At 50.7% G+C, this 26,076-nt stretch overlaps 1 protein-coding gene across 2 annotated transcripts in view; it reads left to right on the top strand.

The window, feature by feature from the left end:
• Positions 1–26,076, top strand: part of AK5 (adenylate kinase 5) — a 233,552-nt gene that overhangs the window by 202,438 nt on the left and 5,038 nt on the right. For both annotated transcript variants that reach the window (XM_041747046.1, XM_041747045.1), the window contains exons 11-13: positions 2,984–3,147; positions 4,428–4,544; positions 14,917–15,108. In XM_041747046.1, the coding sequence (XP_041602980.1) occupies positions 2,984–3,147; positions 4,428–4,544; positions 14,917–15,108 (473 nt within the window). The remainder of the gene's footprint in view (positions 1–2,983; positions 3,148–4,427; positions 4,545–14,916; positions 15,109–26,076) is intronic.

The following is a 26,076-nucleotide window of genomic DNA, read 5'->3' as shown; positions in this document are numbered from 1 at the left end:
GGCACCTCAAAAGATTGTTTTTTTTTCTGTTATAACAAATTATCCCAGAGGGGTATTAGGGCCCCGTTGTTTTTTTATTTTTTATTTTTTTTATGTAAAAGTCATAAGGCCTCAAAGACATGCAGGTGACACTATATGAAAATTCATTATTTCTACCAGCAGTTTTTGTGCCTTCTCGGCAGTGATAAAAATCGTTTTGTTCTCCAGTTTGGAGCCTTGGGAAGAATCAAGGCATTGTGTAGATTACTTAAAATTCCACTGTGCCTGCACCATTTGGCCAAAGAATGCTGAGAATTTGCAGCTGTTGCTCTGCAAAAGGTTCCTAACTGGGGCACTGGCTGCCGTTGAACACGCAGCTGTTGTTAATTTGAGCTGAGGCTTTCTAATTGCTTTTGTGTCAAAATTTATTAAATAACATTTTGGAGGAACAAAAACTGTAATAGTCGTATTAGTGGGATGCTGAAGGAAGAAAGTCACTGGAACGCAGCGTTTTTGCGTTGTAAGCCGAGTCTGAAAATACCTTTTCCACATGACTGGCTGCCAGCCACCCCAAGAAGAGGGTTTCCAGGTAAATCCGGCCATGGGAGCCCTGGAGGCTCCTGCAGGAGCTCAGCCCCTTGTTGTCCTTGCTCTTCTTATCTGGAAGCACTTCTTGCCTGAGTGGCCTTTTCTCGCTCCCATACTTTCCATCCGTTTCTGTCATCTTAGGGGATGAGTCCCTCAGAGCAAGTGCAGCCCCCTGAGTCCTCTGCATTCTTCCTGCGAGCCTCTGTAATTGGGTTTTCCTGTTACATCTCACCCATCCGTGACAATACCCTGAGGTGTCAGCAGCCGTGGGGGGGAGAAGTGAGAAACCACGGACCTTTCCTTTATTCTCTGCCAAGGCAAAGGACAGCGAAGGCAAGACCCTTCTGCTAACAAGGAACAGCAGCTACGTTTCCCTCAAGAAGAAGTTGCTAGTTCTCCTGAGAGAGGGGTTTTGGATATGCAGAGAGGCAAACCAGTGCAATTGCAGGATTTGTCGTCAATCCTCACTACCATGTTGACATCTCAATCACGTTTTGCATTTTTTTTAAGATTTCATTTATGTATTCATGAGAGACACAGAAAGAGAGAGAGTCAGAGACACAGGCAGAGGGAGAAGCAGGCTCCATGCAGGGAGCCCGATGTGGGACTCGATCCCGGGTCTCCAGGATTAGGCCCTGGTTCGAAGCCAGGCGCTAAACCACTGAGCCACCCAGGGATTCCACGTTTTGCATTTTAATCTTTAATATTCCCTCTAACAGGAAAAACTTCGGTTCATCAGGCACTTATCGAGCACCTCCTGTATGCAGGGTGCTATACTAGCGAGGGACCTGGAGGCCAAGGGGTAGACAGGCCGCAGGCACCCACGTGCTGTTGAAACCACTCACTCCCACAGACGTGAGGGTGAGAGGTCTGATCCCTGGCGGAGGGGCAAGCATTTGCTGGATGCCTAGGAGATGAAGAGGATCTCAGCTGTTAGAGGAGGAAGGAAGAGCCTCCCAGGGTGAGGAAGACCTGGGGGAGGTAAAGCACAGTGGCCTGGAGAAGTATGCCGTGTGGCAGGGATGGTAGGTGGCCGGATGTGACAGTGTTGGACGAGGATAAGAAACAAACAGACAGAAAGGTTAAACCAGATTCTGGAAGGTTGAAGTGCCGCTCCGAGGAGTTTGGATCTTATCCTGTGGGGAGCGGGAAGCCGCTGAAGGCAGTGGAGCTGGGAAGTGTCAGTGCTTTTCAGGCAGATCATCCTGCTAGCAGGTATGCTGGACTCCAAAGCCTCGCCCCCTGGCTTCTGCGAGGCAGAGTGACGCCACAGGCCAAGGGCAGGAGGACCTGCTCCTACTACAGGGGCACCTGGCTAGCAGGGAAGCGACAAGGAAATGCATCTGAGAGCCACAGCCCCAGGCTTCACAACCTTGGCCTGCTTCCTACTAGCCATGCAGCTATGGCAGGTGAGGTCATCCTGCTTCCCCATCTGTAACATGGGGGTAATAGGGCCTGCCTCTTAAGGTTATTTAAACATTTTTTTAAGATTTTATTTATTTATTCATGAGAGACACAGAGAGAGAGAGAGAGAGGGGCAGAAACACAGGCAGAGGGAGAAGCAGGCTCCTTGCAGGGAGCCCAATGTGGGACTCGATCCCAGGACCCCGGGATCAAGACCTGAGCTGAAGGCAGATGCTCAACCGTCGAGGTACCCAGGTGTCCCGATTATTTTAAGTTAATACATATATAATGTTTACAACAGTGAGTGGTAGAGTAAGCTCCCGACAAAGGTTAGCTGTTGTTTTCAGATGCAAAATCTTACAGTTTAGCAACTGGTTGAACTTGGGGTGGAGGGAAGGCAAGGGAGAGAGTCAAATACCATGACGGGGACAAAACCCCTTGAAATCTGAGTGGGTCCTGAGGATGTAATTATGTAGAAGGATACACATGGCTCCTTGTCTGGAGGCCATAAAACCGAAGTGCTCTGTAGTGACGAGACCTGGAGTTGACAACTTATTCCCAGATGTTTCAGAAAGTTCTTTATTCTGTCCTGGTAACTCTTGTGTACGTTTGGGGCTGTTTGAAAATGAAAACAACGTACCTTAAAAATTAACAGCTAGCATTTGTTGGGCACCCACTGTGCACCAGGCACCGTGGTCAGTGCTTTGCACAGGAGTGTGTTCAATTCCCCAGGAAACTTGTCTTTCGTCTCTACCAAACGCGCCCCTGCCCTGTGCCCCTGCAGCAGCGTGAACTCTCCCCACTAGTTACCTACAGTCACTGCCCACCCCGCTCCCCCGCAGGCTCTTTGAGGGCAAGGACTGTACCCCCTTCTCCACTGTATCCACAGCTCCTAACAGAGCTCCCTGTAAAGGATGAGTACTTAATCAATCCGTGCTTGGTGAATGAAGTGCTTAGGCTTGCTCACCGCAGCGACTTGGGACAGGTGTCTGATACGTGACTACTTTTCTAGGTGGCCCGGGCTCCGGCAAAGGCACACAGTGTGAAAAGCTGGTGGAAAAATATGGATTTACACACCTTTCGACTGGCGAGCTCCTGCGTAATGAGCTGTCATCAGAATCTGAAAGAAGCAAGTTGATCAGAGACATCATGGACCGTGGAGACCCGGTGCCCTCAGTAAGCAACAGCGGCTTCCTTGGTGGGGGGATGATGGTTGGGAGTATTGCGTTAATCTAAGCTGCTGGGGAAAAAAAGAAGCCCCCAAAGACAATAGCTGCATATGTGTCATATATTCCAGTGGCTTCGAATGAAATCCAGAGTCCTTCCCGTGGCTCTGGACGCCAGCCACCTCTCCAACACCATTTACACCCGCCACTGGCCTAGTCGTCCCATGGGCCCGGCTGTTCCTGCCTTAGGGCCTTTGCACTTGCTGTTTCCACACCCTGAGTGCTCTTCCTTCATATATTCACATAGTTTGCTCCTTTACTTCATCCAGATTTCTACTTAAATATCACAGTTTATCAAAGAGGCCCTCCCTGGCCACCTTATCTAAATAGCACCTCCAGAATTCTCTCTGTCTTGCTTGAATGTTGTCCCTAGCAATTCTCTCTAGCTGATTATTTATTCTTTATTTCATTGTTCGTGTACTATCTTTCTCATGAGAGCATAAACTTCACGAGGAGTGAATTCACTATTTATCTGGGCATAATTTCTTACCCTCCGGGTGATGGCTGTATTCCCCAAGCCTGTGCCAAAAATTAGAGGATGCCAGAGAGTCAGAGAACAAACAGGCGATTCCTCCCATTTTGGCAGCTGGTTGCACTTTTCCTACATCCACTCCCAAGATCCCATGTATCTCTTCTCTCCTATTTCTCATAAGCACAGGTTAAATCAAAATGTTTAACAGAGAGAGTGACATTGCTAGAAAAATGCTACTTCATATTTACTGAGAGTCTTCTCAAGTCAGTGGATGTCAAATTTGATAAAATATTTCCTGGAAAAAAAAAATCAACAGAGAAGCACATTTTCGACCATGCGTTGCCTGGTTTTAAGCTACCATTATGCCTAATTTATGGAGTGTTACCATATGAAATACAGCCTCTGTATTTCATTTACTCTAAGATGCTATTTTCAGACACCCCAGTAAAATATCACTGATAAACTAGCCCATATGTCACGATAGCAGCACAAAAAAAACACTGTTAAACTATGATTGATCGCAGAATACCTGACCAGTTTCACAGCTGATAAAACGTGGGGGAAAGTGAGAGTATGAATGGATGAAATATGACATATTGCTGTGGGCTGTTAATCTCACCTGAACCTTTCTTGCTCCCACAATGGGACCTCTAGAGGAGACGGGGCGGGGGGGGGGGGGGGGGGGACACACGTGCTAGCGCTGTCCTATGAAGAGCTCAGGGCAGGAGGATCCTGACCACTCCCTCTCTCTGCTCCAGGGCATCATTCTGGAGCTGCTGAAGGAGGCCATGGGGGCCAGCCTCAGTGACACCAGGGGCTTCCTGATTGACGGCTATCCCCAGGAAGTGAAGCAAGGGGAAGAGTTCGGCCGCAGGGTGAGCTGTTGTCAAGGGGGTCTCCCCAGAAGGAAAATGAAGGACATTGTTGAGTTTGGGGGATAAATTCAAAGTCTATCCCTTTCCTAAAGACATGAATCAGACTGTCAGTCACAAATAGCAAGAACTCAACACAAACTGACCCCCCAAAAAAAAAGAAAAAAAAAGAGGGGGATGGGTCAGGTGATGGTGGTGGATTTATTGGCTCAAGTAACTAAAATGTCCAGGAGGGGTTTGCACTCGGTTGGATCCATGTATTCAAATTTGTTCACCAGTTGTGCGACTTTCTCCATCTCTTGGATTCCAGGCTTATATTTCACCATGTAAGTGATCTCACAGAAAGGGTTTCTCTTTTCCAACGGGGATAGCAGAAGACCCAGGGTTGTGTTTCGTTACCCTGGATTAGGTCATGAGAACCAATCAGGTCACACAGAACCAATCAGTGTGGCCAAGGGGAAGATGGGAGGGTGTTTAATGGCATATCCAGGAAGACCAGGCTGGAGATGAGGGAGGAGGGAGCACCGTACCGGATGCACACAGGCCGAGGAAGGGAAGGGAAATGACCCAAGAAAGAATAGGGGTGCTCTTAGAAGTCGGCAAGGGAACTGATGCTGGACAGGCAGAGGCAAATGTGCGCCCCGCTCCAACCTCCCCGAGGCCCTGGTCTCCCAGTGAAGCAGGTGGGGCAGGGCCGATCCCAGGGGAACTGTGGTAAGTAAAATGCCTCAGAACTGTCCCTTTTCTTTTTTTTAAGATTTTATTTATTTATTCATAAGAGACACAGAAAGAGAGAGTGAGAGTCAGAGACACAGGCAGGAGAAGCAGGCTCCATCCAGGGAGCCCGACATGGGACTCGATCCCGGGACTCCAGGATCAGGCCCTGGGCTGAAGGTGGCGCTAAACCGCTGAGCCACCCGGGCTGCCCCAGAACTGTCCTTGATCGAACCTGCTCTGGGCTCACTCCTGCCTGGGCTACACGATGTACACGCATTTATCTCCCAAGTCCAAGCAAGCGGGAGACGACTGTCCCCACTTACTAAACAAAGACTCCAGAGCTTACAAGAATTAAAATTTACCTAGCTGTCTCTTTAGTTCTAAACATTTTCGTATTTCATTTCTTATACTTTTAATAACCCTTTTAGACAGAGAGAGGAGGTATTTTCTTCCTCCTGTTAGAGCCGGTGGATTCAGCCCACAGAGATTACATGACTTGCCCACAGTCGCGGGGCTGGAAAGTGACAACTGCTGGTAGGACGAAGATTTGGGGTCCCGACTCCATCCGACTCTAACACGGCAGGGTTGATTAAAGTGAGTGGGACTTGTGTGTCTCCTGGGGTTAGTCTGACCTTCAGAGCCTGTTCGATTGAACTTCCTTAAGCTAGTACCTGACCACCCAAAGGCCGATTGCTCACCTTCCCCTGCATTTCCCGCTAGCAACCAGAGTCAGAGAAAAGAAAGTCTGGCCTAGTTGGCAAGAGTGGGATGAGCCCACCGGGGCGTTTCCTCAGCCCCAGAGCCTCCATCAGCAAGGTGGGAGGGGCAGAGCCTGTGACTGGTGGTTCCAGGCAGTTCTGGGTGGGGGGCACGCACAGCCGGTATTCTAATGAGCTTTCTCCCACAAAACAAACCACTTTAAGAGCTCAGACTTGAGTTTGATATAAATCAATGACTGTTTTCAAAAAATGGAATTGGGAAGATTGTTACAGTTTTTTGAAAAAATATCATGATAAATAAAATACATAAAAGCTAACATCTTAACCACTTTTAAGTGCTCAGTTCAATAGGGTTAAGTGTGTTCATATTGTTGTGCAACCAGTCTGAAGAAGTCTTTTCTTCCTGCAAAACTGAAACTCGACTCCCGTTAAACAACAGTTCCCTGTCTCTCTCTCTCTCCCCTCGGCCCTCGGCCCTCGGCAAACACCATTCTACTTTCTGTCTCTTTGAGTTTGACTACTCTAGGCACCTCTTATATGTGGATTTAGATGGATTTGTCCTTTTGTGGCTGGCCTACTCCACTTAGCATCATGTCCTCAAGGATCATTCGTGTTGTAGCATGTGTTACAATTTCCTTCCCTTTTGAGGTTAAATAATATTTTGTTTATCCATTCATCCATGAACACTTACTTGGGTTGCTTCCACTCTTCGGCTATTGTAAATAATGCTGTGAACGTGGTTGTACAAATATCTCCCCAGGACTCTGCTTTCAACTCCTTCGGGTATATGTACAGACGTGAAATTCCTGGAGCATCTGGTAATTCTATCACACACCACCTACCATAGCCACTGCGCCATTGTACATTCCCACCAGCAGTGCACAAGGGTTCCAGTTTCTCTACATCTTCACCTGCTATTTTGGGGGGTTTTTGACAGTAACCACCCTAATGGGCATGAGGTGACTTTTCATGGTGGTTTTGGTTTGCATTCTCCCAAAGATAAATGATGTGGAGCAACTGTTGTTGGGCATTTATATATCTTCTTTTTTTTTAATTTTTATTTAATTTTGATAGTCACAGAGAGAGAGAGAGAGAGAGAGAGGCAGAGAGAGAAACAGGCTCCATGCACCGGGAGCCCGACGTGGGATTCGATCCCGGGTCTCCAGGATCACGTCCTGGGCCAAAGGCAGGCGCTAAACCACTGCGCCACCCAGGGATCCCTATATATCTTCTTTTAAGAAGAAATGTCTATTCACATCCCTTGCCCATTTTTGAATGAGGTTGTTTGGTTTCCTGTTGAGTTGTAGAAGTTATTTATATATTCTGGATATTAAACCCTTATCACATATATGATTTGCTAATATATTCTCTATCTATATGTTGCCTTTCATTCTGTCAATTGTGTCCTTTGATGCAGAGAATTTTTTTTACGATTTTATTTTTTAGGGATGACTGGGTGGCTCGGTGGTTGAGCATCTGCCTTTGCCTCAGGGTGTGATCCTGGGGTCCTGGGACCGAGTCTCACATCGGGCTCCCTGCATGGAGCCCGCTTCTCCCTCTGCCTGTGTCTCTGCCTCTCCCTCTCTGTGTCTCTTGTGAATAAATAAATAAAATCTTTAAAAAATAATTTTTTTAAGATCTTTTATTTATTTTTTTTTTAATTTTATTTATTTATTTATTTATGATAGTCATACAGAGAGAGAGAGAGAGAGAGAGAGAGGCAGAGACACAGGCAGAGGGAGAAACAGGCTCCATGCACCGGGAGCCTGATGTGGGATTTGATCCCGGGTCTCCAGGATCCCGCCCTGGGCCAAAGGCAGGCGCCAAACCGCTGCGCCACCCAGGGATCCCTAAGATCTTTTAAATAAAAGATCTTAAATGCCCTCCTATCTTCCCCTTGGCCACAGTGATTGGTTCAGCGGTGGGCTCATGCCCTAATCCAGGATAATGAAACACACCCCTGGGTCTTTTGCTATCTCCGTTGGAAAAGAGAAACACTTTCTGTGAGATCACTTACATGGTGGAGTATAAGAGATGGAGAAAGTCACACAACCGGTGAACAAATTTGAATACATGGATCCAACCTAGTGCGATCTTTTTTCTAAAAGATCTTTTTTAAGGTCTTTTAAATAAAAAGATTTTATTTTTTAGTGATCTCCACACCCACCATAGGGCTTGAACTCATACCTTTAAATCAAGAGTCGCATGCTCCACCGACTGAGCCAGACAGGCACCCCGATGCACAGAAGTTTTTTATTGTGATATAGTCTGATCTGTTTTTGCTTTTGTTCCCTGTGTTTTAACATCATGTCCAAGAAGCCATTGCCAAATCCAATATCGTGAAGCTTTTCTCGTACGTTTTCTTTAAGGATTTTATCGTTTTAGTTCTTACATTCATGTCTTTAATTCATCTTGGCCAATTTTTGCATATGGTGCAAAGTTAGAGTCCAGTTTCATCCTTTTGCATGTGGATATCTGGTTTTCCCAACACCCATTTGTTGAAAAGATGTTTTTTCCCAGTTGTATGGTCTTCACATCCTTGTCAAAAATCATTTGACTACATATATATGAGTTTATTTCGGGCTCTGTATTCTATTCCGTTGGTCTGTATGTCTGTCTTTATGCCAGTACCACACTGTTTCTATCACTGCGACTTTGTAATAAGTTTTTAAATGAGGAAGTGTGAGACCTCTGACTTTGTTTTACCTCTTCAGGATCCTTGAGATTCCATGTGAAATTCAGGAAGGGCATCTCTATTTCTGTGACCTTGGAGGATTCTAATGTCCCTTACTTAGGCCGAATGCAAGGCAACACATCTCACCTTCCAAAGCAAGCACTTGCTTTAAAACTGACCAGAAGAACAAAGATGCTACAAATACACAGAATGAGCCGCTCTTGATTCATTTATGCCCCTGCAGGGACCCCATCGTTTGTAGAGCCCCTTCCAAATTACAGGCGAGTAATTAATTTCAAATTTGGCCAAGACAAATACAGACATCCGATTTTCTCCAGAGATGTAGAGCCACCAGCCAGGTTGGAAGCATAGCGAGTATTTCTCGTACACTAATCAGGCCCACAACTGTTTGAAGCCCATTCAGGCCTGAGAATGGTTTTAACCAGCCTTTCTGTGTCACAGAGACCAAAGTGCCTGAGGCACGGGACCATCTGTTGCAGAAAAACTCAGTTCAGTTCGTGAGGCTGACTTCCCTGCATACCTCTGGTTGAGTCCTCTGAGATGCAGGGTCTGTAAGGATTTGCTTGACTCCTGTGCATGACGTCACCAAAGACCACACTCAAACTAGTGTCCACAGCTTAAGAGTATGTCTGTGTGCAATTTCTCCGTTGCCATCCTATCTTCTATTCCCAGTGCTGGTTTAGGCCTCATAGAATTCATGATCTGTGCCTTCAGAATCCAACGTGGTATATTGGGAGGAGGGAAGGGTGTCAGTGTGTGTCTGTGTGTATGCGCACACACTCATGTGTTGGTGTGTGGAATATGAAGACGCAGTTGGAGTTTCTTTTTTTTTGTTAAGATTTTATTTATTTATTCATGAGAGACACAGGGAGGCAGAGACATATAGGCAGAGGGAGAAGCAGGCTCCCTGAGAGGAGCCTGATGGGGGACTTGATGCTGGGACTCCGGGATCATGGCCTCAGCCAAAGGCAGATGCTCAACCACTGAGCCCCCCAGGTGCCCCTGAGTTGAGGATTCTGACCATCATCTCCATTTCTCACTCCAGTTGCAAACCACTGGGCACAGTGACTGGGTGTTAGCCTTCTCAGGAAGGGAGACAGAACATAAAGACTCCTAACTCGGGGAAACGAACTAGGGGTGGTGGAAGGGGAGGAGGGCAGGTATTGGAGGGGAATGGGTGACGGGCACTGAGGTGGACACTTGATGGGATGAGCACTGGGTGTTTTTCTGTATGTTGGTAAATTGAACACCAATAAAAATTAATTAAAAAAAAAAAAAAAAAAACGGGACGCGTCAGGCGCGTTCCGTAATCAAAGCTCTGCTGCACAACTCACTGGCAAGTCATTTAACTTTACATATGTCAGCCTCTTCCTCTACAAAACCGAGATTGAAAATGGCTACAGCAGTGCCTCTTGGGAAGACTGGATGGGGTCCTTGAAGAGTACCTGACACATTTACAAGCCTATATATATATGGTGTTCAATAAATTGTTACAGTCTTTTCCATAATTATTCCTTTATTCTGACTATATAAATAAAAATTATATAGCCATGAGACAATACAGAAAAGTATAGGGGCACCTGGGTGGCTCGGTGGTTGAGCGTCTGCCATTGGCTCAGGGCGTGATCCCCATGGCCCCAGGATCAAGTCTTGCATCGGGCTCCCTGCATGGAGCCTGCTTCTTCCTCTGCCTGTATCTCTGCCTCTCTCTGTCTTTCATAAATAAATAAATAAAATCTTTAAAAAAAAATACAGGAAAGTATAAAACAAAGACTAAGTCACCCGGAGGTAAGCCGTATTAACATTGTGCTGTATATCCTTCCAGTCTTTGCTCCACCCTCTTTTATACAGATAATATCATACGGAATACATAAGTAACAGAATAATCACTGTTATTTTTTGAGCCCTTAAAATATGCCGGGAGTTGAACTCGATGCCTTACCTATGTCATTTTATTAATCTTTATAATCCTATTCAGCAGGTACTGTTGTTTCCCCTTCGTAGGGTTATCATCATCTCCAGGAGGGCTGCGTGCCCAGCCTCGCTCTCTAGTGTGAAACTGAAGTGCTTTCCTGTTTTAACCCAACCTTTTGCTCCACAACAGCCAAACTAAACAGATATTAACAGAAACAAAATGCATGCGCTTGCTCTTGGCTTTGCCCTCTCAGGAGGCTCTTAGCTGAAATTGTGCCCTTAGCCTGATTATGCAGATAATTTTCCTGGCCGTGTGAATGGTGCCATTCCGTCCCTCGGCCAATTCTTACCTACCTTGCAACACCTCCATCTACAGAATAAGTGATTCTGATTTTTCAGAATGAGCTCTTAGCAAAAAAAAAAAATAATAATAAGTTATGAATCTGACCAGAGGACTTCCTCGTGGGTGTGATCCAGTTGCCTGGAATCGTGAGGAGCCTTGGGGACCACCTTGGGATTCTCCTCTTGACATCTTCTGCCCTCTTCATCTGACGTCCAGTTTGTTGTAGAGCTTTGAGCCGTGTCATGTCAGCATGGGGGCAAAAGTTACGGTGGCAGCGGGGTGGTCATAGTATGATTAGGGCTGTATGTTCAAGAATGCGGGGATGACCCCGATACCCCTCCTCTAGTGAGGTGCCCTAAGGGGATGTACCTCCAGGGTGAGAGCAAATGGGAACTAGGCAAGCCTCTGTATTGTTGACCAGGAGCCCTTAGCTCCCAGTGCAGGGGAGCCAGGAAACAGCTGGAGCATGTGTCCTAGGCTAAAAGCCTGGGTGGGGCCTCTGGCTCTTCCTAAACCCCAATCTGACCAACAGAGGCTTTTACAATTCAAAGGGATGAGCAGATTGCCAGGCTCACATCTATGTAGTGCTTAAAAGGGGCCAGGCACTTGACATCTATTAACTCATTTTATCCTGGCAATCGTCCTATTGAGGTAGAAACTATTGTTAGCGTCGTTTTGAAATGAGGGGACTGAGGCACGCAGGAAGAACAAGACGGCTCTTCTTCTCAACAAAAGAGACTTTCTGGGTGGCATGCCCCTGCCCACTGGTAAACAGGGCCTAACCGGTGCCCCGGCTTAACCAGAAGAAAACTAAGGCGGAGGTCAGAGGCGAGCAGGGCAAGCTCCTCCTCCCGCTCCACCTGCTGGAACCACTAAGCAGAGCCCTCACCACATTCCCTCTCCGCTGGGCTGGGTGCTCCTCCCAGTTAGAGCCCAACAGGTGACGCTGGGCTGGGTGCTCCTCCCAGTTAGAGCCCAGCAGGAGGCCAGGGCCAGCCTCCGCAAAATGCAATGGCCTCTGACCCTACCCATGGTCTTGCCCTCCCCTCCTGGCCCCGTTTGGCCCAGCAGGCATCTGGCCTGAGCCCCATTCTGAGGGAGAAGTCCACGAGGGTGAAGTCACCGGGCTTTGGAGCCACACACAGCTGGCTCAGGACTGTCATTAACTAGTCCTCGTGGCTTTGGGCGGGTTAACCTCCCTGAGCCTCCACTTCCTCCTACCCAGAGGAGCCGTAATACCCCACCCCCGCAGAGGGCTCACAGGGTTAAAGGGGTGGCCTCCTGAAATGTTGTTTGCTTGCGGCACCAGCCACCCCTACGGGGCCCTTGTGCTGTAGTAGGGGTCCCCTGAGTACCCGAAGGCTATGAAGACCCCAGCTCCCAGTGGGAGAATGCCAGGGACACCGGCTGGGTGATGTTGGGGGCAGGGGGTGGTGCCCAGGTCTCTGATTCACTCCGATGAGGGCAGGGTGCCCTTCGGGTCACGTGGTGTTGAAGGTTAACCACAGTCTAACGAAAAAGCGGCAGAGCTGGCACAGAGAGCCACTCCTAGGACTTTCTTTCTATTTTCTTTTCTTTTTTTAAGATTTTTATTTATTTATTTACTTAAGGGAGAGACAGCGCAAGCAGGCAGAGGGACAGAGGGAGAAGGCGGGTCTCCCTGGGCCGGGAGCCCCGAGTGGGGCTCGATCCCAGGACCCTGAGGTCATGACCTGCGTCGAAGGCGGCTGCTCAAGCGACAGCCCCAGGGCGCCCCTCCAGAGGGGCTTCCTAAGGCCGGAAATCTAGACCAAGGTGTTTCTGAAAAATGATCAAATAGTATTTCATTCCGAGAGCTCAAAGAATCTTGGGGACTAGGAGCTCGGTGCAGGCCACTTCCGGCGGGACTGCCTGGCTGCTGGTCCGTTTAGGCGGGAGGGAGCGGGCGAGGCAGGAGGCCAAACCCCATCGTGTGGGAAATGGCTCCACAGAGCAGCTGTTCAAACTACGACCCCGTGAAGAACCGCCGGGGGCTTCTTCCCGTGCAGGCCAGGCCCGGGCCTGAGGCCTCCCGCACCCCTGGGCCCCTCAGCCTCCGGAGGCGTTGGGCCGGGCTCCTGACCTGCTCCTGCTCGGGCCGTGCCCTCCGTTTGCACCTGAAGGCGTCGCTTCAGGCCCCCAGAGTGGCCTCAGGACTCCCGGGAGGAGGGAAGTGGCTGGAGTCGCGGCGCAGGCCTGCTCCCCGGAGCCAGCCGCTCCCGAGCCCGCCCTCTGCTGGTGGCCGCCCGTCACCTTCCTCCAGACCCAGCCTTCCGGGCCGCTCCGGGCTTCTCGCCTTCTGACTCCAGAGGTTTAGCTCACGCTGACAGATTTTGGAGAATCTTCTCTTTTTCTTTTTTGAAGATTTTATTCATCTATTCATGAGAGACACAGAGAGAGAGAGACACACAGAGAGAGAGGCAGAGACACAGGCAGAGGGAGAAGCAGGCTCCATGCAGGGAGCCCGACGTGGGACTCGATCCCGGGACCCCGGGGTCACGCCCTGGGCCCAAGGGAGGTGCTCAACCACTGAGCCACCCCGGCGTCCCTGGGGAATTGTTTCCACCGTGTGCCTTCAAGTACATCCTGTAAAGGGGGTAGATGAATGTTTGATCCACACTTCCTAGCAACTTACTGTCCTGTGAGGCCTACTACATGCAAGACTTGGGGCCAGGAATCATGTACCCCCCTAACCCTGCACGAATTGCAGCCTCCTAGGAGAAATAGGCCTAGGAGTTAATACCGACTGAGTACCATGTGCCGAGCAACGTGCTTACATTGTTTTATTTCATTTTACTTAATCCTTACAGCGATCTGTGATCATCCTCATTGTACAAATGAGAAAATTAGGGACTCCTGACTGGTTCAGCTGGTAGAGCATGCGACTCAGCCTCAGGGGCATGAGTTCAAGCCCCACATTGGGCACAAAGACTACTTTATAAAAAAAAAAAGAAAGAAAGAAAGAAAGAAAATTGGGCTGCAGAGAAGTTGAGTGATACTTTCCGTTAATGGTGGCGTCAGGTAGCTTAAAATTATAATTTATTTTCTCTGATAAGGCTCTGGGGTCTGATGGGCTTGGCTGGCTGGTTCTTGCTTGAAGTCCTTTGTACAGTTGCCTTTATACAGTCAGAGAGTGGCTCAGGCTAGTGCACGTATCCAGAGCCCGGGGTTGGGGTGTCTAAAACAGTCAAGAGCTGGCCCGGCATCTCTGTTTGCGAGGCTTCTCCGCGTGGCTTGGGCTTCTTCCTCTTGGCTCCATGGTCAGAAGAGTCGGACATCTTCGATGACAGTTGACCAGGCCCAAACTGTAAAATTTCTTACGATCTTGCTTCTAAAAGCATACGGCATCGTTTCCATTATATTCTGTGTATCCAAGTGGTTACAGGTCAGCTCAGATTCCAGGAGGTGGAGCTATGGGCCCTGTGTCTCAGCGGGGCAAGACCTTGAAGTCCACCAAGGGCAGGAATTGATGGAGACCACCTTAGAAGTCACCACACCTTAAGCGGCCTGACTCCGAGCCCTGAGCATTCAACCCTTATGCTTCACTGACCCCGCATCACACAGACACGGTCACCCCGGGCTCCTAGTGGTTGTGCAGGATAGAACCGGTACAAAGAAGGAAGTGATCAGCTCTGCCTGAGTAGGTAGGGGAGGTTCCCCAGAGGAGACACACCTACGCGTACACACAGCTATGTCCCCTTAGTATGGAGGACAGATTGTGACTGCCCTGGGTAGCATACTCTGTGATCCCTACACATTGTGAGGTGACCAAAGCTGAGGCAGCACGTGGAAAGCCACTGATGTGGAAAACAGGAGCCGTGAAATCCAGGCTCGACCCTGCCACAGTGTAGTTTGAGGACCTTGAGAGGAACCAGAAGGCCAGGAAAGGAGGGAACTAGGGGTCCCAGGTTTCTCCAGAACATCATGGGGTGGAATTTCTGACCATATTGTACTCCTCCGCACCCCTAGATTGGAGACCCGCACTTGGTGATCTGTATGGACTGCTCAGCAGACACCATGACCAACCGCCTTCTCCAGAGGAGCCAGGGCAGCCCTTCCGTGGAAGACAACACCACCACCATCGCCAAGCGCCTTGAAACCTACTACCGAGCGTCCATCCCCGTGATTGCCTACTACGAGACGAAAACACAGCTACATAAGGTGAAACTTTTCATTTCCCTCCTCCAAAATGAGACAGTTACCCTTTTCTTTTCCCAGAAAAGAGGGAGGGAAAAATGGGAATTTTGGGTCAAGGGATCTGGGAATTAGAGCTGCATACAGCTGCACAGTTTCACCTTTGTATAAATCAAAATTAAATACCCGTCGTCATATAGACCATAGAAAGTCAGTCACAGAATTTTCAGAGTCTGATATAGTTGCTTAAAACAATTCCTTTTTCCAAAATAGAGATGGGGGGGTGGGGGGAGGAGGGAAAGAGGGAGGCATGGATAAGGCCTAAATTCTGCCTTCTAGACCTTTGCTGAACAGGATGACTCAGAAGCCCCTGCTAGATTTGAGGTTCAGTGACTTGAACTTCTAGATTTTTTACATAGTTCATAACGGGCACTTGGATTTCTGACAGTAACTGTTAGTGGGAAGAGCAGCACGCAGGGCCAGGAGCACAGGTCGGTCAGTGCAGCAGTGAAGAGGCTGTGGGGAAACAGGCGGCGTCAACCTAAGGATCGCCCATGAGATTCCCTGATGAATCACCATTAATTTCATGGATTTGGGAAGCCCATGTCCCAGTCCCGCCCAACCATTCACCTAATCAACATGAATGAAGCCCCTCCGGTGGGCCATCCCCTGCCCTAGTGGTGTGGATGCAGATCCTAGATGCGGTTCTTGCCTCCTGGAACTTCAGGTTTGGGGTGGGGAGGTAGACAAACCTCTGATGGCTGTGTGGGGTCCAAGTGAGCAGAGAGTGAGCTCCAGGGGCCCTTTAGCCAGTCTGGGGCGGGGGGGGGGGGAGGAAAAGCTTCGGGAAGGCCACTGGTGGACAACCAAGCTGAGCCTCAGAGGGAGTTGATGGAAAGAGTCAGGAGGAACAAGGAACTAAGCTCGGCTAGGATGCCAGGTGCCCAGGAAAAGAGGGACAAGGGCTGGGGATGGAGGGGGAGGCACAGACCAGATCGAGATGGACCTGATGCAGAAGCAAGGTTGATGGGCAGGGGCAGGCAGTCAGGGGTGAAGGCAGAGTGCTCAGGCCATCAGCCTTTGGGGAATGGACCCCAGAAGGCTAGGCTGGGAGAGCACTCCCTGGGGGCTGGGCCCCAAAGCACGGGGGAGAGCATTAGCCCCTCCTGTCTGCGGGTCCCAGGCAGTGGAGACGAGGCCTCGAGGCCTCGATCAGTACATAACAAACTTGTCTCCAGGCAGCTACATCATCCATTCCTTGGCAGAGGCCACGGATGATGAATTCTCTGCTTCTACACCTGTTAGTGGTCCATTTTCCCAGAATCCCAAGAACTTAGCCCTGGGAGTTGGAGTCTGAAAGGTGCCCCTGACTTAACGCAGGGCCATCAAGGTCATGGCCCAAGAGCCACGGTCTCCTGTCCAGGGCAGGCATCGCGGAATCCGCTCTGTCCTGCGGCCTCTGAGCAAATGACAGGACTTGGCCTGCAAGAGGAAACCCATGTGCTGCACCTTGTGGCACGCCTGGTTGCCACATAAAACAAAAACTCACATTCAAGACAAGGCAAAAAGAAAAAAAAAAGAAAGAAAGAAAAAAGAAAAAAAGACATGATGTAAGAGCAGGGTCTTAAGACTCCACAGCAGCAAAAGCCTGTACAAGATTAGCGATTTCCACCCTCTGCGCAGCCTGGACCGCATAGGAAAACCACCCCGATAGGAGGGATCCCTTCCACTTTTGACTCCTAGAGGTGAAAAAGTCCCTGAGTAATTCAGTGTTTAACCACTTGCAGAGTCAGAAAAATCCCTTTCCTCTCCGTCAGGTGTCATTCCAGCCTAAGTTCCCCACACTCATGTGGACACAGGACTGACGGAGCCCTCAGATCAATCTGAGTTCTGGAATCCTCCTTAGAGATTCCTAAGTGAGTGGAAGATGAAGTTTCCAGTTCCACTCGACTCCTCTCGTCAGCTCTCCCTGCGTGTCGGAGATGCTGGCAGCTGGGTCCCTGTGAGGGAGTATTTAGGATCTGCTGAGCAAGCATGCAAGAGGGCCCTGGCCCTGACTCTGGAGCAGGGTGGCTCCAGCCGGCAGAACTCCCAGGGGAAGTGCCTCTGCCCCTACAGGATGGACGGGATGGACGAGCTCCCTCCCCAGCCCTGCCGCAGACAGCAAGGGCCCTCTGAGGACTGGGTGCAGGGCAGTGAGACCCGCTTGCAGGTGCCCGGCAGGGTTTGCCAGCAGCTGGGCTACAGAGGTGGGGACTGCAGGAGGAGCAGGGGAAGGCGGCAGGTTGGGTTTTTTCCACTGGGGAAGGGAAAGGCTCTGTCCCATTCCGCTCCCTGGCCTCTGGGCTCCTGCCCCATCTTCCTGCAACAGCTTAATCTCCCCCCCTGGATTCTAAGTGACAGTCTGTGGCTTGTCCCTGTGATGCTCCTTGGGTTGTTAGCACCTCCTCCCCGTCTGGTTGGCTTACTGAGCCCAAGGCAGGCCTGTGTGCCATCCAGGTGGGCCCCTGGAGCGGTCAAGGAGTTTTCTTACAACGCGGTCGGGGTGGTGAGTGCACTCCCAAGATGCAAGCAAGACAAATCCATAGCTCAGCAAGATTTAAGTAGGAGTTAGAGCCGCATCATGGCCCAGCCCAGAAGAGAGCACCCTGCACAAGCGCTTCCTTCAGGCCTCAGGGCTGCCCAGTCAGCTAACACCCCTGCCTAGTGACAGGCAGCCCTTCTGGCCGCCAGCTAGCCAAAAATGTGCAATGAAATTTCAAACAAGGTAACAGAAGAGCAAAGCAGAACGGATACAGCCCCCACCTTAATCTTTGTGCCCTATTTATGCCATCATTATACAAAACAGAACCTCTTATAAACCACGGGAGAGAGGCGTATGTGGTACAAATGGATCCCCTGACTTTCCTACTGTCTTCCCTCCCTCATAAAGGCAGCTTTGCTCTGCATCTGAGAAAGCGCTAGAACAGAACTCTTCTTCATTCCACTCTCTTCCCGCCCTGTGCTCAGGGCAGACATCATTAATCAACCGTGGCCCTGCTCTCCTACCCCGTCTGGACAGCTGCCTCGGAAACTTTCCCAACGTGGCAGTGTGGCCAGCTCACTACCATCCACCCCTAGAAGGAAGCTTTTTTGCATCTTGAGTGAGAGAATTCTTTTTTTTTTTTTCTACTGAAATGTAGTGTTTCAGGGTAAAAAGCATAATAACTGGCCAAAGACCCCTGGCAGAGAAAACACTGTCGTGGGGACCAGGACACCTGAGGCATAGTGGTGTGAAGGAGCTTTGTGAATCTGGGTGGGTGACTTCACTGTGTGACCTCTCCCTTCATCATCCTAAACCAAGATGGATGGACAGACAAAGATCTCCTGGAATCCTCCAGGTCATCGCTATGATTGTTTGCTTTTTTTTTTTTTACAGATTTTATTTATTTATTTATTTATTTATTTATTTATTTATTTATTTATTTATTTGAGAGACAGAGAACATGAGCAGGGAGGAGGGGCAGAGGGAGGGGGAGAAGTAGACACTCCACTGAGCAGGGAGTCTGATGCGGGCGGCTCTGTCCCAGGACCCCAGGATCGTGAGCTGAGCCCAAGGTAGATGCTTAACTGACTGAGCCACCCAGGTGCCCCTGTAACTATGATTCTTGGGAAAAAAATATGTATATTATTTTCTAATCATAAAAGTAACATTATTTTAGAAAATACAGAAAGCTAGGCTCTTATGAGGTCTCATTACCACTCAGAGACACACGTTCTGGGGTATTTCCTCCAGAGCCCTAATCAATATAGGGCTCTTTGGTTATAGGTAAGAGGCATCACCTCCAGCTGACCTAACGCGAAACACAAAACCTAATTATAAGGCTGTGCGACCCACAGCAGGCCCAGGAAGGCCAGCAGGCCCACCAAGTCCCTCTTGCTTTGCACACATGCCTTCTTTTCTCATCCAGAATTTTCTTTCTCTGGCCCAGAAGCCAGAAGATGGCCACTTTGCAAATTCCACATCCACATGGAATTTAGAACAGCTCCAAATTCCAGACAGAAATGTTCTGACTAGCCTTGCTTTTTGCTCAAGATCTTGTCGCTGGTCCTGTCAACTCTGGCGGGGCATGTGGGGTCCCATGGGACTTTTTCATTTGTTCCGTGGGAGAAACCCCAGAAATAGCTACCTCAAGTGGTGTATAGAGAATTGTATAAATTAATAATTCAAGCTTCACTCTTTGCCAAGTATAAAAGTAACAACTAGAAAAAGATACAAACTAGAAAATTTACGAGTATAAAGATAAGAATCTTCCACCCAAATTACTAATGAATGTCTTTGGTATATTTTCTTACCTTTGTTTTTTCCACCTGTCATACACTTCTTTATTCATGGTGTAATCAGCCCAGAAATGCCCCAGGCCATAGATGAAGGGGGGCTGGTGACAGATGGTAAACTCTCTCTGGGTTATTTATTAGTCTTAATTAATTTAAAAGAGAGAGAGAGAGGCCACTGACTCAATAAACTCGCATTTCACAGATGCAGGAAGTCAAGTTCTGGGGCAACTCTGTTTGCTGTTGCAGAGGAGAAGGCGGTTTTGTTCGGCCATTCTTGTGCTGCAGTGTCCCAACTTCATAAATAGTTTAGCCATTTTTAGTAAGTTCTGAAATAGAGCAACACTCATTGTTGTTCTGGGTAGTCATCCAACCTGGCAGGAGACTTCCTGTGAACTGAGGGCGAAGGAAGGAGAAAGGCAGCCACGGGCACTGCCGGGAAGGGAGTGGAAGCAGAAGGCCCCAGAGGGACAGACCTCACCCCTTGACCCCCCTTGGTGGGCTGGAGTCTAACACAAGTGAGGGAGAAGCTCAGATTGCCGTTATACCTTGAAAGATCCATTCTGGATTCTTGACTTTGACTCTTCCTTCAGTTGACTAAAATAACTCCAACTAACTTTTAGTTGGGTTCTTCTGTGAGTTTCTGAGAATGCTGCTATCGTCGCTTTACACACAAGTGACAGCTTCACCGGGTATCACATTTAGGTCATAGCTGTTTTCGATCAGCATTCAGAAGACATTGCTCCGCTGCTTTCAAACATTTAGTGTTGGAAAAGACAGAGACACATTGGGAAGCCCACTCTTTTCAGCTGGGATCTTTAAAGATTTGGGGTTTGTTTTTGGTTTTTTGGTTGGTTTTCTTTCCCCCCAATGTTTTCATGTCCTTCAAAGCTTGTCTCCAGGTATTAGTCTGCTTTCACTGACTTGCACCTTTCTTTTTTTTTTTTTTTTTAATTTTTTTAACTCAGAAGGGTTTTCTGTAATTGTTCTTTGATTATTTTTTTAAGTACTTCTCTTCCTGTTTCTCTTCAGAATTCCTCAAAAAACATAAAATTCTTAGATCTCACTCTGTTCCTTGTTTTTTTTATTTTTAAGATTTTATTTATTTATTAGAGAGAGAGAGCACAAGAAGGGGGAAGGAGCAGAGGGAGAGGGAGAAGCAGGCTCCCCACTGAGCAGGGAGCCCAGCCAACCAGGGCTCGATCCCAGGACCCCGAGATCATGACCTGAGCCAAAGGCCAATGCATAACTGACTGAGCCACCCAGGCGCCCCTTACCTTGTTCCTTCTATACTGGCTCTGTACAGAAGAGATATAAATGCAACCCAATATGTAATTTTAAGTTTTCTAGTAGCCACATTTTTAAAAAGTCGAAAGAAATGGGTAACACTGATTTTCCCAAGTCTTTAAAATCCGGGGCATTTTTCATGCCAACAGCACATCTCAGCTCAGAGAGGCCACACTCCCTGTGCTCAAGAGCAACATGTGGCAGCGAGGTCTGCACTGGAGGGCACAGTTCTGTATCTGTCACCCACTCCATGATTTTCACTTCTGTGCTCTTGACTTTCTAGGAAAAATCCCCAAATTTGCACCTTTCTGGTTCAGTCTTTACACTGTCGCTCCTGCTCCCTAGCTACCAGCACCGATCTCCACTGATCTGAACTCTCCTGTGTATTTTCTGTTGGCCCCAGTTCATTCTTTCCTTCGCACGCTGTTGCCTTTTCAGCAGGCCTGCTCTCATGTCATGACTGTCTGTTCTTGCTTCATAGCAACCACGTCTTCTTACATACGTATGGCTTAAACTAGCCATAGCAGACATTAGTCGTCTCTCCTGTGTGCTTTTAGAGCACCGTTTCGTTCTCCATCTTTCTATTTGTCGTGCTTTATTAAAATGACTTCTGCACATTTCCGTGGCTACCAAGAGAAGGAAATTCTTTTTTGTTGTTGTTTTAAGATTTTTTATTTATTTACTCATGAAAGACACAGAGAGAGGCAGAGACATAGGCAGGGGGAGAAGCAGGCTCCCTAGGGGAGACCGACCTGAGCCACCCCAGCGTCGCTGGGAAACTGAATTCTGTAGTGGGAAGAATTATGTCTGTCTTGTTCGCAGCTCATCCCCAGCGTGTAACACAATGCCTGGCACAAGAAAAAAAAAAAGTGCTCAATAAATATTTCTTGTTGAGTAGTCAAAAAATTATATTTAGAATTTTTCTAGTTTCTGTGTGGTATGAGCATCAGAGATCTTCTTGCCTTCTGAATCCCTGCGGCGGTGCCCTGCCCTTTGCCTGTTTCTGTAGTTGTGTTTTCCCCAGAAGCCTGTTCTCTTAAGTTGATGCATCCTCTGTTCTGGTTGCCTACTGCTGTGTGACGAACTCCTCCAACACTTAGTGGCATAAATTGACAGCTGTGACTTGGTGGTCATGGCTCCTGTGCTCCAGGGGCTTGGAGAGATCACGGTGGGGTTGGAGGATCTGGGGCCTCTGCTGGCGTGACTCAGAGCGCCAGGGTCACCTGGCCAGGGCCACTGTGTCCACAGAGGCTGACCCCAGCCACACATCTGGTGCCCAAGCCGGGCTGGCTTGGCTGCACCTGCCAAGCAGAGCACCCAGGGCAGCCTCTCCAGGTTGGCCTGCGCCTTCTTCTGCTTGGTTCCTGGGCTCAGAGGTAGTCCCCCAATGGGAGCCTCCAGGGAGCCACTGTTCCCGGTCACCAGGGCAGGCATCCCAAGGCGTCTTCTGGCGGAGCCAGGAAACCACAGGGCATCCCTCCTGCCGCCTGCTGCTGGGGCCACGACTGTCCCTTGGGCAGCCCAGGGTCAAGGAGAAGGAGAGTGTATTTCGCCTCTTGATGGGTGAGTAGCAAGGCCATATTCAGAAGAGGATGTGGGGTGGGAGATGCTGCTTCATCTCTCTTTGGAAACTGTAACCTGCTACATCCTTGGATTTAGGGTGGAGTGGAAGGGAATCCGCCGACCCCCAGGATGGGCAGGTGATCCCACTTTGTGTGCTTGAGCACTGGTGGCGCCCAGGACTGGGCCTTTTCTGGCACTGGAAGGCCTGCTGGGGTGCATCTGGGAGGCTCCTGTCCAATGTGGGGGCTCAGACTGAGGCGAGCTGAGCAGGGAACCCTGAGACACACTTGCTCCCGTGGCTTTTTCTGCTTCCCCTCCTGTGCCAGGATCAGTCCTTCCAGGCTGGGATGTGTTGCCCCCCACCCCCACCTCCCTAGTCGTTCATTTGGTAACAAGGTCTTTACTTAGAGTTAGAAAAGGATGGCCTGGTGGGGTTTAGAGACGAGCCAGCAAGATCGCTGCTAGCTTTCCTGGTCCTTTTCTTTTCTCTTTTCTTTTCTTTTCTTTTCTTTTCTTTTCTTTTCTTTCTTTTCTTTTCTTTTTTTTTCTTTTTTTCTTTTTTTAAGATTTTATTTATTTATTCATGAGAAACAGAGCTCCAGATCGCGGAGGACAGTCTTGCTCCCCCGTGGTCCTGTCGCGAGGAGTCGTGCTCACTGTGGGGGGTGCTGTCCCAGAGCAGCAGGCCGGGGAGGACTCGGGCCCTGGGGCTGGTCCTAGCGGCTGCTCTGGCTGCTCTGCTCCCGCCCGGGTCGCCCCTGCGCCACCCTGGGCCCCAGGCTTCGCTGCGCCTCACTCACCGCGGGGACCTGGCGGCGGAGCGCTCTGTCCGCTGAGGCCCTCGACGCGGCAGATTTATGGGGCACCTGTAAGGTCCAAGCATGGTGCTTTCTTTTTTCTTTTTTTTTTTTTTTTAAGGTTTTATTTATTTATTCTGTGAGAGACACAGAGGGAGGCAGAGACATAGGCAGAGGGAGAAGCAGACTCCACGCAGGGAGCCCGATGTGGGACTCGATCCCAGGACCCCGGGATCACGCCCTGGACTAAAGGCAGATGCTCAACCGCTGAGCCGCTCAGGCATCCCATCCCAGCATGGTGCTTTCAATGGCAGGAGCCCCAAGAGGCAGGAGACCCATGGACTGCAGCACGCAAGGCGGTAAACACAGTAGTAAGCCGCACAGACTGTTCTGGTCTCCCAGAGAGACCAGAGCCGGGGCCCTGGAAAGGGAGGTAAAGGCTTCAGAGAAAAAGAGGGTATTGGAGCGGGTCCTAAAGGGGGGTATGGTTCATGGCAGGTGGAAGAGAGGGGGACAAGGGCATGACACGTGGAAGCGCCCAGTCACGCTGGCGTAATACACAGTGCCAAGCCGCGGTGGCTAGAGTGGAGAGCAAGGTGGAGGCAAGACTGTGCAGGACCGAGTCCGCTCGTTCATCCCTCCCCCCGTCAGCAAACCTGCTGGAGCAGCATGCTCCGACAGAAATGGAACGTGGGCCACGGCCGCGTGGTCCGGACGGAGGGTTCCTGCGGCTCCAGAGGCACTCGGCAAGTTGGCTCTTCCCCATGTCCTCTGAGTCACGCACTGATACACGAAAATACAAAAGTCACTCAACGTTCCCTTAAAATATTCTCCGTGTGGGAATGTGCCGAGCAGGGGGGACCCGAGACCTGCGTGTCTGCCATTGCCGAGGTCAAGGACAGTGTGAGCGGCAGCCGAGCAGCCGAGCGGCCTTGATCTCTTACCTTCTCCCTCCTCCGCCCCCAGCCGGGGAGGGAACCGGGGTCGGGGTAGGGACCTGCATTAAACACCCTTTCCCTCCTTCCAGGGTTTGATCACCAAGGGCAAGGGCAGGTTCGGCGGGGCAGAGGGCAGAGGGCAGAGGGCAGAGGGCAGAGGGCAGAGGGCAGAGGGCAGAGGGCAGAGGGCAGAGGGCAGAGGGCAGAGGGCAGAGGGCAGAGGGCAGAGGGCAGAGGGCAGAGGGCAGAGGGCAGAGGGCAGAGGGCAGAGGGCAGAGGGCAGAGGGCAGAGGGCAGAGGGCAGAGGGCAGAGGGCAGAGGGCAGAGGGCAGAGGGCAGAGGGCAGAGGGCAGAGGGCAGAGGGCAGAGGGCAGAGGGCAGAGGGCAGAGGGCAGAGGGCAGAGGGCAGAGGGCAGAGGGCAGAGGGCAGAGGGCAGAGGGCAGAGGGCAGAGGGCAGAGGGCAGAGGGCAGAGGGCAGAGGGCAGAGGGCAGAGGGCAGAGGGCAGAGGGCAGAGGGCAGAGGGCAGAGGGCAGAGGGCAGAGGGCAGAGGGCAGAGGGCAGAGGGCAGAGGGCAGAGGGCAGAGGGCAGAGGGCAGAGGGCAGAGGGCAGAGGGCAGAGGGCAGAGGGCAGAGGGCACTCATTTAAGAGGCAGGCCAGACTGCTGATCTCCCCCCAGGGATCCGGAAGCGAAAGATAGGTCCCGTAAAAGTCAGGCAACCCACGAGCTAGCTTTCAGTTAAATGCACTAAGATGACCTGGTCCATTCCGACTTGGCTGGCCCAGGGCTGGCGGCGCTGGGGGAGGGACGGCCGGGAGCCTGTGCCAACCGCCTCGGGCACGGAGAGTGCACGAGCGCTGCCCACGGAGCGAAAGCTCGAGGACGTCTGATTCCAGGATTTGCACGACCGCCGAGGAAGTCCCCCTCACGCAGGACAAGCAGCCCCCGGGCCCGGCCCGGTTCCCTAGGATCGGGTTCCTAGGGGGTCAACGCCAGCGCCCTGTTGCTGCTCTGTGCGCCCGCGTGGCCGACGGAGGTTCCTGCGCTCCAGAGGACTCGCAAGTTGCCTCCCCATGTCTCTGAGTCACGCACTGATACACGAAAATACAAAAGTCACTCAACGTTCCCTTAAAATTCTCCGTGTGGGAATGTGCCGACAGGGACCCAGACCTGCGTGTCTGCCATGCCGAGGTCAAGGACAGTGTGAGCGGCGCCGAGCACCGAGCGGCTGATCATACCCTCCCTCTCCGCCCCCCCGGGAGGGAACCGGGTCGGGGTGCCTGTACACTTCCCTCCTTCCAGGGTGAAAAGGGCAGGGCAGGTTGCCGCAGAGGGCAGAGGGCAGGCTTGCTGAAAAGGGGTGGGAGGGAGGGCGGGCCTGCGTTCCAAGGCTCACCTGGACTCTCAGGTTCAAGGTCACGAGTCACCTGGGCCACAAAGGTGAAGGGAGGAGGTACTGGAGCCACTAAACCATGGGCGAGCCTGGAAAATACGGTGCTTGGGGTGGGACGGGGGGAAGGCACCAAAAACTACCTTTATAAAGTGCGATCCCATTTATGGGAGATGCCCGCGGCAGGCCGACCCCAGCCCGCCTGGTTTCCAGCCCCGGCCTCCTTCCCCAGCCCAAGCACCACGTGCTCCCCAAGCGGCCACGTCCCGGACAACCCCGCCTGCTTTCCCATCTCTCCCTTTGCACACGCGGGTCTCTCCCCAGAGAGGCTCTCGGGCATCAGGATCGGCGCCCCCCCCCCCCCCCCCAGCCTGGCAACACCGGAGCTGCCCCATGCCCCTGGAGGGCACTGCATCCCCACGGACGTGCCCAGCTCTGGGAAGGCAGAGAGCGTGGGAGCTTGAGCCCGGCCACGGCCCGCGTGACATCAGCCCCTTTATAGAGGGGGAAACTGAGGCCCCCAGGGGATGAATGAAGCTCCCCTGAGGTGGTACCAGGTAGCGTGGCTCGTCACACAGTGCTCTTTGCCTTACCTTCACCCCCCTGGCAGTTGTCTGATCAACGACTTTGACTTTTACGTCACCTGGGGTTGGAGCCCTACTTTAAAGACCCTTAGGTGGGGCGCCCGGGGGGCTTTAGCTCAGG

Source organism: Vulpes lagopus, chromosome 3 (genome assembly GCF_018345385.1).
Source record: "Vulpes lagopus strain Blue_001 chromosome 3, ASM1834538v1, whole genome shotgun sequence".
Classification (NCBI taxonomy): Eukaryota; Metazoa; Chordata; class Mammalia; order Carnivora; family Canidae; genus Vulpes; species Vulpes lagopus.
Note: the sequence above shows the minus strand (reverse complement) of the source record. Positions and strands in the feature narration are given on the sequence as shown.